This window comes from Haliotis rufescens, unplaced genomic scaffold, assembly GCF_023055435.1.
Source record: "Haliotis rufescens isolate VD_foot unplaced genomic scaffold, xgHalRufe1.0.p SCAF_1, whole genome shotgun sequence".
Lineage (NCBI taxonomy): Eukaryota > Metazoa > Mollusca > Gastropoda > Lepetellida > Haliotidae > Haliotis > Haliotis rufescens.
This window is the reverse complement of record NW_025963779.1, coordinates 20664231-20676407: the sequence shown is the minus strand read 5'-3', so window position 1 is coordinate 20676407 and position 12177 is coordinate 20664231. Positions and strand designations below refer to the sequence as shown.

The 12177-nt window shown below is 41.2% G+C and overlaps 1 protein-coding gene across 3 annotated transcripts in view; it reads right to left on the bottom strand.

Moving 5' to 3' along the window:
- LOC124115800 overlaps positions 1–12177 on the bottom strand; it is a 38552-nt gene that overhangs the window by 10311 nt on the left and 16064 nt on the right. For 2 of the 3 annotated variants that reach the window (XR_007220000.1, XM_048392862.1), the window contains exons 1-2: positions 10307–10514; positions 9959–10073 (exon numbers count right to left, since the gene is read on the bottom strand). Coding sequence is in view for 2 of the 3 variants with exons in the window: in XM_048392862.1 (XP_048248819.1) it covers positions 9959–10073; positions 10307–10502 (311 nt within the window). In the remaining variant the exon portion in view is untranslated. Of the gene's footprint in view, positions 1–9958; positions 10074–10306; positions 10515–12177 lie in introns of those variants that run through there. The other variant, XM_048392855.1, reaches the window with a different exon arrangement.

Below are 12177 nucleotides of genomic sequence, written 5' to 3'. Positions count from 1 at the left end.
ACAGTCAGCGCCAAATTCCACAAAGAAATTTCATCCCTTGAATATCAACCCAAACTTCAAACTGTTGTCAAAGAAAACTGACATCGGGGAGAAAGACAATGTTACGGAACGAGTTAGACTCTGTCCCTACCACGATAAATCAGAGGGACATACTCTTAATTATTGTAAGGGGTTCCGACGTCTGTCTCTGAGTGAGAGAAAGGACTTTCTTGGTAAGCATAGAATATGCTTCAAGTGTTGTGAATCTACTCAGCACACTGCTCGTGAATGCAAGTGTAGCATTCAGTGTTTCTTTTGTGGGAGTGTTCAGCATGCTACCGCCATCCACAGTAACAATGAGGGAGAAACCTCCGCTAAAGTTGCAGACAGCAGGACTTCGCTGAGGAAGCATGAAGGGGAGAGAAACGTTACTGCTCTGTCGGCGTCACATCATGAAGAGAAGCCAATAACGATGTCAGCTTGCACACAGATATGTGATAATTTGGTTGGCGGCAAGTCATGTGCCAAGACTCTGCTAGTCAAGGTATTTCCAAAAGGATGTCCAGAACAGTACTTATTCTCATACGCTGTTATCGATGATCAGAGCAACCGGTCACTTGCGAAAAGTGAGTTCTTTGATAATTTTCATGAAGATGGAGATGAAGTTGAATACACACTCTCATCTTGTGCTGGTTGTGTGACAATGTCTGGCCGACGAGCATCAGGATATGTCATTCAAGCCTTAGACGGGTCCTCATCATTACATTTACCCACCTTGATAGAGTGTAATGAGATTCCAAATGTGCGAGAGGAGATCCCTACTCCAGAAACAGCTATTCATCATCCTCACTTAAGGGACATTGCTGAGTACATCCCACCTATTGATTCAGGTGCAGACATTCTGTTGCTCATAGGACGTGACCTGCTAGCAGCTCATCATGTACTTGATCAGCGCATTGGACTGCCTGATGCACCGTATGCCCAGAAGTTGCACCTTGGCTGGGCAATAATTGGGGAAGTCTGTCTCGGGCAGGTACACAAACCGGATGTGGTAATAGTTAACAAGACTCACATGCTCAGGGATGGTCGAACAACAATCATGGAGCCCTGTCCTAATAATTTTGAAGTCAACGAGAGAAATGACTTTGGGGAGAGTGTCTTTCAGAAAACAAGACTTGACGAAACGCAGACTTTGTCTATTGAAAACAAGCAATTCCTGAGGATTATGGATGCTGAATTCTCAAAGGATAGTGATGGCTGTTGGACTGCTCCACTACCATTTCGACAAGATCGTGCCAGGCTGCCATGCAACAAATTCCATGCCATTCATCGAGCAAAACTATTGGACTCCAGCATGTGCAAAGATCAAACAAAGCGAGAACATATGACAACATTCATGGCGAAAGTCATAGACAAGGGACATGCAGAAATAGCCCCTCCATTGGAAAAGGATCAAGTGTTGGTACTTGCCCTTGTTTGGTGTTTACAATGCCAAGAAACCAGGACAAATCAGGGGTGTATTTGATTCATCTGCGAAGTACAATGGCGTCTCCCTGAACAGTGTCCTAATGACTGGTCCTGACCTCACAAACAATCTGTTGGGAATCCTTCTCAGGTTCCGAACAGAATCCTTTGCAGTGACGGCAGATGTGGAGCAAATGTTTTACTGCTTCAAGGTGAAGCCATCTCATCGTGACTACCTCAGATTCTTCTGGTACAGAAATAATGATCCAAGCCAAGACTTGATTGAGTACAGCATGACTGCTCATGTGTTTGGGAATTCACCCTCTCCTGCAGTCGCTACCTATGGTCTCAGACGATCAGTGGAAAATGCTGACGTTGATGTGAAACGGTTCGTGGAGAATGACTTTTATGTTGATGACGGACTGCTGTCCGTCCCCACAGAGGAAAAAGCCATCGATCTGATTCAGAGAACCCAGAGTGTGCTCCAACATGGGGGTAACATAAGACTACACAAGATAGCCTCCAACAGTCGAACTGTGCTAGCTGCGTTTGATGCGGAGGACCTCGCCAAGGACATCAAGGACTTGGACTTCAACACGAACACTCCTCCGCCTCAAAGAAGCCTTGGCCTATCCTGGGATATTAACAAAGACTGTCTGTGCCGAGAGGAAGCCCTTCACCAGGCGCGGTGTATTGTCTACCATAAACAGCCTCTACGACCCTGTGGGCTTTGCAGCACCAGTTGTCATCAAAGGAAAACTGTTGCTTAGGGAACTAATGTCAACAACCTCTGGTTGGGATGACCCCCTTCCCTCTTCTTACTTATCTCAGTGGCGGAACTGGTGTGACTCCCTCAAGAATCTTGAAAATGTTGTCATCCCAAGACCTTATTCAAAAATGTCAATGTCTGATTCCCTTACCAAAGAGATTCATATATTCTCTGATGCTTCGAAGGAAGCAATAGGTGCTGTTGCTTACCTCAAGATGTACGACGTCAATGGCACCAGTACACTGAGTTTCTTGCTGGGCAAGTCCAAAGTAGCCCCACGTCATGGACATACCATACCTCGGTTAGAGTTGTGTGCTGCTGTTCTATCTGCAGAGATGGCAGATGTCCTACTCCAGCAGCTTGACATTCAGGCAGAATGCCTGCATTTTTTCACAGACAGCCGCGTCGTATTGGGTTATATATGCAATGAGAAACGAAGATTCCATGTGTATGTCGCAAACAGGATTGACAGAATTCGCCAATCTTCACAACCAAAACAGTGGAACTATGTGCCATCAAACATAAATCCAGCTGATCAAGCAACGAGGTCTGTGACATCATTGTGCTACAGTGATAGCCTTTGGTTAAGAGGACCTGATGTCCTGAGCCAAAGTGATACATCTGATATGTGTGACTCACAACTTTTCTCGCTTGTCGACCCAGACAATGATAAAGAGGTTAGAGCCGAACTCAAGTCGACTAAAACCTCAGTCTCTACAGCTGTGCCGCAACAACTGGGCACTGATCGCTTTACGAGATTTTCTAGTTGGAAAAGACTTGTAAAGACAATCTCACATCTGAAACACATTGCAAGATCCTTCACCAAAACTAACAGTTCATGTGTTGGTTGGCACCAGTGTAAAGACTTCAGAAATGTAGAAGGATTTAAGGATGCAGAGGTCTTCATTGTCAAAGCAGTCCAAAGGGAAGCTTACTCTGAGGAGATCATGTGTCTGCAAAACCAGAAGCCACTTCCAAGGAAAAGCTCAATCTTGTCCCTCTCACCTGCTTTAGATGAACAAGGCGTTCTTAGGGTAGGAGGAAGACTGAAGAACAGCAAACTGACAGCTTGTGAGATTAATCCCATTATCATTCCCAAGGGAAACCATGTTGCAAAGCTTCTTGTACACCACTACCATGACAGGGTAAGACATCAAGGAAGACATCTGACGGAAGGTGCTCTGAAATCGGCAGGTTACTGGATTATTGGGGCAAAAAGACTGGTGTCATCTCTAATCAGCAAGTGTGTCACGTGCAATCGGCTCAGACGAAAACCAGAAACTCAAATGATGTCAGATTTGCCTCCAGACCGCTTGGTGCCATGCCTACCATTCACTTATGTTGGTGTTGACGCTTTCGGACCATGGGAAATTGTGACTCGTCGTACAAGAGGTGGTAGTGCAAACAGCAAACGATGGGCGATATTGTTTACCTGCCTAATGATACGTGCAGTACACATTGAACTCGTTGAAGAAATGACAAGCTCCTCATTCATAAACTGTCTCAGAAGGTTTATTGCCTTAAGAGGGGAAGTCAAGCAATTCCGTTCTGATAGGGGAACAAATTTCATTGGTGCTATTGAATCCCTTAATGTCACTGCTGTTAATGTAGAAGATGGGCCTGTGCAAGACTTCCTGTACAACAATGGTGTGGTTTGGTTGTTCAACACCCCTCACTCATCTCACATGGGAGGTGTATGGGAGCGAATGATTGGGACTTCTCGGAGAATACTTGATGCTATGCTCCTGAACACAAAACGGTTGACCCATGAAGTACTCTCGACCCTTATGGCTGAAGTGACGGCAATCATCTCAATGCTCGACCTATCACATCCATCTCGACTGACCCTGAACAACCGATGATCTTATCACCTGCAATGTTATTGACTCAAAAAACGGCACACACCCCAAATTTTGATCTGTCTCTAGATGTCAAAAATATATGCAAGTCTCAGTGGATGTATGTCCAGACACTTGCAGAAGAGTTTTGGCGAAGATGGAGACTTGACTACTTGCAGAGTCTTCAAACTAGGTCGAAATGGAAGATTTCCCAGCCTAACCTGCAAGAAGGGGATGTTGTTCTTGTCAAAGACAATTGTGCAAGGAATGAGTGGCCTCTTGGTGTTGTGGAAACAGTGTTTCCTGGACAAGATAACCTTGTCCGCAAAGCCGCGATTCGTGTGTACAAGAACGATAAGTGTGTGACTTACAACCGTCCAGTTGTGAACCTTGTTCGCTTGTTTTAATTCCACTTGTGTCTGCGAGATATGTGACATTTACAGCGACATTTCAATTGTGTGTGATTTCCATGCGAAATCAGAAGGGGAGTGTCTTGCCCCCTACGAGGCAATATTTTACGGACGCTTCTCTTTCTATCTAAGTCAATAAGAGTTATCTTTTCTTACCTTTTTTTTCAAACTTCCGGAAAAAGCACGTGTTTCAAATCAGTGGTTTCTACTCAAAGGTCTTATCACCATTACTCAAGTGCTGACATGTACAGGTTTTTTACCCCTTTTGTACTACGGGTTTATGATGATTAAAGAAACAATACAAGCATCTTTTCGAAGTCGTTATATCGACGCACAACACGAACTGGTGTGCAGAAACGTAAATGTGTCCAGTGCTGACATGTAGGGTGGGTACATTGTGCCCAGGTTGTTATGATCAGGGAGACATTAGCTCGAACCTCATCAGGTACAAATTTGCTACATTTGCAGCACAGTTCGTCATCACTTGTCACATCACTATCAAAACTATCGTCCTGATGCGCGTTGGACCGTGAAGTTCCAGTACTTTTTTTTTTTTAAAGATTTACTTGGTTTGGGTGCTTGGTTTCTTTTTTTGGGTGCCGATTTCACAGTCTGGTGGGAAATAATTTTATTCAGAATGACGTCTTCGGTGATGGCCTTGCCCCCGACAACTGCGCTCAGAACGTTTCTCTTTTTAGTAGGCACAGCTTTCTTGAAAAGTACAGTCGTCTTGTCTTTAAAGAATCCTGCTACATCATTGCCCTCAGTAGGTGAAGTGACAACCTTGTCTCCAACTGGCACACATGAATCAATAACACCAGTATCAGGATGCAGCAAAGGTTCAGTCGACTTAAAAACTGTTGATGGCGCAAAGTTGATATTGGCGGTGGAAGACTTGTCAAATGGATAGACTCCACATTTCCTGAAGGAGGATTGCAGATTTGTTGGTGTCAGCGACAGGTTATAAGCTCTACAGCCAAGTTCACAAACAGAATGTTTATCAACTGAACTTGTGGCATTTTCCCGCATATACGTATGACGGAGGTTGTTGTAAATTTTAGCAAAAGGTCCAAAGCAACCAACATCCATTGGCTGTAAAACATGGGACGTGTGTGCAGGCAGTACAAACAAAATAATGTGATGTTGACGTGCCCATTCGATGAGTGGAATAGATACGTGGGATCTATGACCATCATACACAATAAGAAGTGGACTATCTGCAGACGCGGCGACAGCATGCTTCAGGAAATGCTCTGTCAGATAGTGCTGAAAAATCTCTGTGTTTGACCAGCCAGAGTCGCTTACAGTGCCTGCTGCTCCAGGGGTACTTCCTGAAAGGAGTTCTTCCCGCATCCTCTTGACCTTGAATACAAAATACGGTGGTATAGAACTACCAGATGCATTGCCGCAACCTATAACCGTTGTAGTACTTGATCTTGATGTTGTGACTGCAGCTGGAGTACTCTGACTCGATGTAACGACTGATGGTGGGGTATGATGCTCCATAAGTCCCTTTTTGTCAACATTATAAATGCGATGAGGGCATGTCTTCAGGTTGTACTTATCCATGATGTGCCCAAGCTCATTAAAATAATGAGTGATCGTCTCCTCTGAGGTAGCTTTTGCTCTCTGTATCTCAAGGGATCGTGGCTTCTTCACTGACAGATCAGGCCATCGCTTCATAAACCCATAGAACCACTGAAGTGATAGGGGTTGTTCATCCTTTGACTTCTTTCCAACATATATTGCTAGGTCTGTGGCAATAGTAGTAACTTCAGCCCTTGTTTAGCAATACCCAAAATTTGCCATGGCTTCAATATGTGAAACAAGTCCCTGTTCTTCTTCCATGGACAATAGTGGTTCTCTACCAGTGGTACTACATTCAATAGAAACCTTCCCACTCATCCTGTCATGCAGTGTAGCAAATGGAACAGCAAAGGTAGTGGCAGCTTTCCTAATTGCCATTCCATCTAAAACAGCATTATATGCCTTGTCTAGGGCTGCAGACAAATATTGCCTATATTGACCTCTTCTGGTTGGTTCACCATTGGTCAAAACCTGTAAAAATAAAGGTTTATTTTATATATCACCAAACCTCCAGAGACAGAAGTTCTCAAAAAGCATAACATTTTCAATAAGAAATGACCCTAATTTGTTTCCATAGTTTTAAATTTTGGCGAGCACATCACGTGTCTCATCACGTGACATTTACACCATGAACGTAAACAAGCAGACGACAGGTGTGCCGTTGATTTACAACGTGTGCATTTATTACAATTGACATTTTATTTGAGCTGATCAAGTTACATTAGTGATCTCGGGTTAAAAAGTAGTTGTTTGCTGAATATGAGCTATTACTTACGTTTGGTAACTTGACACGAAGCATTTTCCGGTCCAAGCGAACGAAAGCGGTGTTGTCAGAAGATCAAAGCTGCAGGTACCGTAATTTCTCGTTACATTTCGCGAGAAATATCATTCAAAATGGGTTATAGCGAAAACGGCACCTCAGCAAAACGTCACCGGGCGAAAACGTCACCGATTGGCGAAAGCAGCACCTCGACTCAAGGGAAAACGGCACCTCGACTCAAGCGAAAACGGCACCTTATTTTTTTTTTTACCTTGGTCAAATAAATGATATTAAACTTACATTGTAACTTGTAAAGGCCAATAATTGTGAGATGTTAAAACAAGTTTACATTAGAAATTAGCCTCTGCTCCAACTATAATCCAACTTATGGTGAAAACATAACATGCTTTGACGAAAGATAATAGAAATTAAACTCACATCGTCTGTTACAAACACAAATAATTGTGAAATAAAACAAATAAGAAATTAGCCCCCTACTCCAATTTACTCACCGACTTTTATTCACTATACGCTTTGAAGTTTTAAGTACCTTTACTCAATTTAAGCTGAAACTGATTTAAGAGACCTAACATGGTGCTGTCAGGTCACAATTATTCACAATGGCCTTTCGATGTGTTGCATGCGAGAAGAATGTCAGAAAAAAAATCAACATGCTGTATCCTGTGATAACTGACCAGTGGACCCATCGTGTATGTTGAACCGGATTTTCTATGGCCCCGTTATAGAGAAATTTGCCGTACTGACTTCCCTTTCCGCTGTGTGAAATGCGTAGCTCCCGTCATTGAAGAGGTGATCGGTAACTTCCCAGGTAGCATGCCAACATCGGCCCTGCATCGGCCCAACGTCGGCTACATCATCGGCCCAACGTCGGCAAACTTCATCGGGCCGATGAAGTTTTGCTCATCGGATCGACGTCGGCCCAATGTCGGCAAACTTCATCGGCCCTGCATCGGCTCTGCATCGGCCCAATGTCGGCAAAATTCATCGGCCCTGCATCGGCCCAACGTCGGCTACATCATCGGCTCAACGTCGGCAAACTTCATCGGGCCGATGAAGTTTTGCTCATCGGATCGACATTGGCCCGGTGTAGGCAAACTTCATCGGCTTTGCATCGGCCCACCATCGGCTACATCATCAGCCCAACATCTGCAAACTTCATCAGCACTGTCCATCGTTTGCCATATTAATAATGTGGCTCAGGTCTCCACCGTAGAGAACCATTCAAAATTGATTCTGTCGTACATATTTGCAGGTTTCACCTAACCACGTGTTGCATGGTTACAGTCAGACATTAAATTTTGAATTTTGAGGTTATTCTGTTATGTATGAATGTAAACTTTACCATTTTTCAACAGTTCATGAGCCAAAAAGTTTCAGTTATGAGACACCATATCTTGAGGTCATGTCAATAGAATTAGTAAAAAGATATATATATTTCATAAGATTTGTCAGAGTAATAATATAATTACATCTAACAGAAAATAAAATATCTGAACCTGGATATTTGCCTCACAAACCACCAAAATCCATAACATATACTGTCAACTCTCACAAGATGTAGGATTGATTGTGTGTTTGCTGTTTAACATCGCTTTCAGCACTATTCCAGCTATTTAACATTGGTCTGTACAATCCAGGAATTGACATTAAGAGAATGAGCATCGATTCATGCGATTGGGATACGACAATTTGATACTCAAAGGGGGGAGGACAGAGAGAGAGAGCTGTGATTTTGTCTGCAGGTACAAAACCAGATATTTTATTTTTTTTCAAGAATGTTTTACGACAAACAATATTTCCAATAAAATCCAAGCCAGCTCCCCCCTCTCCAACTTCAAAATGGCAACAAGCAAGGGACATAACTCAATCATCTCATGCAAGCAGATGACATCACCAACAAACTGGTAAGGATCTGTGGTGTGTCTGACTGACTTGGGCAGGATTTTAATAAGGTAACAAGGTTAGAACTATTAACTTAAAAGCTTTTCTAGCCCGGGTAAAGATAGAATGTCCTTGTAATGTTAAGCCAAAGGGTAAACACAAATGCCCCAACTTAAACATATTTCTAAGTTCATAACCTGAAAAAAAAAAAATCAATATTTTCTCTACAAAATACACTTATTGAAATCAAACTTTGCACTGCACCTCTTCTATCGATATAGAAACTGCACCCCAAATTGGAAAACAATCCAAGAAGTAGTTTTGGGGTTGCACAATTGTTGACGTGAAATACATGTCAAAGTTTACAAAATGAAAAACATCATTTTTTTTCATGAAATTCAGCTAATGAGAATGAAATCTGTTCCCCAAATTTGGAAAAAATCAGGTTAAAGTCTGGAAAAATGTTTCAACAAAACAAATTCTGAGTACAAAAATGAAAACAAGTAAGAAAATCCAAGTAATGAAATCAAACTTCTCACTGCACCTCTCCTATAGATATAAAATAGTGTTCACCAAGTATATATGTAGTAATTTTCCAATTATAGGTTGCACACAAAAAATGCCCTCAGAAGGACGGACGGACGGACTGACAATTCATTGCTATAATGATATACACCATCCCTTTATGGTCGGGGTATAATTAGGAAATTGGTAGCGTATCAAGCGTATCAAAACCCTGATCACAATTATGTTGTATTTTGTTGCTAGTAATCAAAAACCTTTGACAAGATGTTAAAAGACAATAAATATTTTTGAGCATTTTAGTTTCTTTTCTGAAATCACACAATATGAATCGCTGACTGTCATTGCAGACGATCTTTTGAATAGTGAAAATGTCGCTCAAAAGAAATAAAAATTACAGACTTTTTAAATCAAAATAGATGTTCTAAAAAAGACAATGATGAAGCCACAGTCACCGTAATTACTTCTCAAACTGAAGGGGAAAATCGATCCTGGTCCTAGTGACTAAAAAAAAAGCAGTTCTTTATTCTTATCTGTTACACTTTTATATGATGATGTTCCAGTACATAATACAAAATAAGACATTTTTGAAGAAAGCAGTTATCCCCCCTACTTTTTCAAAATCCCACAATTTTCTACATGATGGGACACTGAAAACCTGGTACAAATCATTATCAAACATGAAGGTATTTATATCTTTCAAGTACAAAGAAATCATGCAACCTACCTCTTCTTCCTTTTGGAATATCGGAGACTTTCCTCTTCCTCCTCAGATTCTGCAGTTTGCAGGTCTGACGTGTCCTCCGCCAAACGCAGCTTCTCACGAGCGCGCTCGTAATTGTCTGTATTATGAGCATCATGTATCATCAAATTTTCACAATATCATTCTCAATATGTACTTAAACTTAAAACTGATAGAAGATTAAAACACTAGATTTAGTAATTAATATTTTCTTCTGAACTGATAAAATATTAAAAATAATACTACATTTCGTTATTATCATAAACAGGTACATAAATTATGATTTTACAGTGTTGTATATTCAAGTATTTTTGTAAGATAAAATTAACCTACCTGATTCACCACCAGGAAGCAGCCAGATTTGATAAGACCTCCATGTCTCAGAGGACTTTTCCTGATTAATAACTGCCTTTGTCAATTTTGTGCTGGACTTGAAGGGCGGCCAAAGACAACAACCTTTGCCATCCAGCCAATTTGATGGCACAACAGCTAGTTCATCATCATCCGTGAACAGGACAACTTTGTACATTGCGATGTTAACTGATATAATAGGCAGAAAAGTGTCCAGAATTGTTCATGGTTCCTTAACTTTGCAAGCTGCTTCTTAGCAGCATGCAAAACCAAGCATGCATAGTTAAAGTACTGTCAAATTGCTAGAAATATGCATTTTGTCTGTAAAAAACAAGATAGAATGTCTTGGCGGCACAATACGATAATGTTGTCTCACATATGCCAAACAAATAGTGTCAAAGTGTATTATGACATGATTGTAAACTCTGTTGTGCAGAGCTCCGTAAGCAGAGAAGTAATGATAACTTGAGCGCTACAATGGCTTTGTGGAACAGACACATGGATTCAATAAGTAGGTATCATAAAAAGAATAGGTGTCAACTTTTGAAGTGCTTGAAGTAATATTCTCTTAACTGGATAATGCTTTGGACATGTTGGATCAGGCAGATGTCTGCCTATTCGCACACAACAATGAAATATCAAATGAAATTTGAAAGTCATAAACGGCAAGTAAAAACAAAATACTACTCCCATGTAATACTAATTTAATGTAACTTGTGAATAGTTGTGGTATCTGACTCACTTTCACCTCTCAGATACCAGAACTATTCACCCCTTTCATAAACTTGGTGTGTGTTGATTGATAATTCTATATGGCCCTGATTTGCTTTTCTTGAATGAAGCCAGGAAATAATTTTTCTAGCATTTTCGACAGTACTTTAGCTTTTGGGTAATGCATGAGATGAATGTATGAGAGGAATAACAATAAACTTCTGCTGAAATGGCAAAAGGACACATTTAAATTCAAGGCATGTTATAGGTAGAGATTTCAAATGACCAGACAACTTGCACACTTTATGAATACACAACTGGGAGGAATCAAGGGGATACCGGAAAAAGTTGTCCACACATGTAAATTCTTCAAATAAGAATGAAATGTTTCCCGCTTGTGCTGTGGGAGACACTATGTTCCTCACTAGAGCAAACTTTCCCCCGATCCTGACACAATTATCACCCTGACTTGAGGAAACACAGAATTCTGGAAAATCAATTGCCTTGTATTGTTCATAATGCATAAAGTTCTCCATTAAGGGACCATTGGTATGCAACATTTTGAGTACATAGCCGCTGGCATATGTTGGAAACTGACACGCAGGCTGTTTTTGTTCAGATAATCTTTGAATGATTTGCTGAAGAGGAAACTTTGGTTGACGAATCATTTTTTTCAGCTTTCCCAAAAAACTTTCAAAGGGAAAACTCGAGAAATTATCTAATGGACCAAATTTTTTCACATGTTTGGCCAAATGGACAAGGTTGTGTATATTGTACACAAGCATATCTTTGCCATACAAATTCCCAAACTCTTGTACAAAAAGACAAAGGATTTCCCTGGCATATTCACAATGTGATTCACAGAACTTGTCACTTGCAAGGCAATATATTCCAACAAATAACAACATGAAATTCTTATACATAACATCCGAAAGCTTTCCACAAAGAACAACAGGTCCTGTATACAGGAGAAAGAGCCTAAATTCAGTTGCCTTCCACCTGTCAACTTCACGAAGTGTTCGACCCTTCCGAACAAACTCTTTGGGCAAGTAACTTTGCATGGCTGTAACCTGATCTGAAATCTGACTTATCAGCTTCGACCCTATCCTACATCCAGTTTCAAGAGGACCCTTCATCCACAA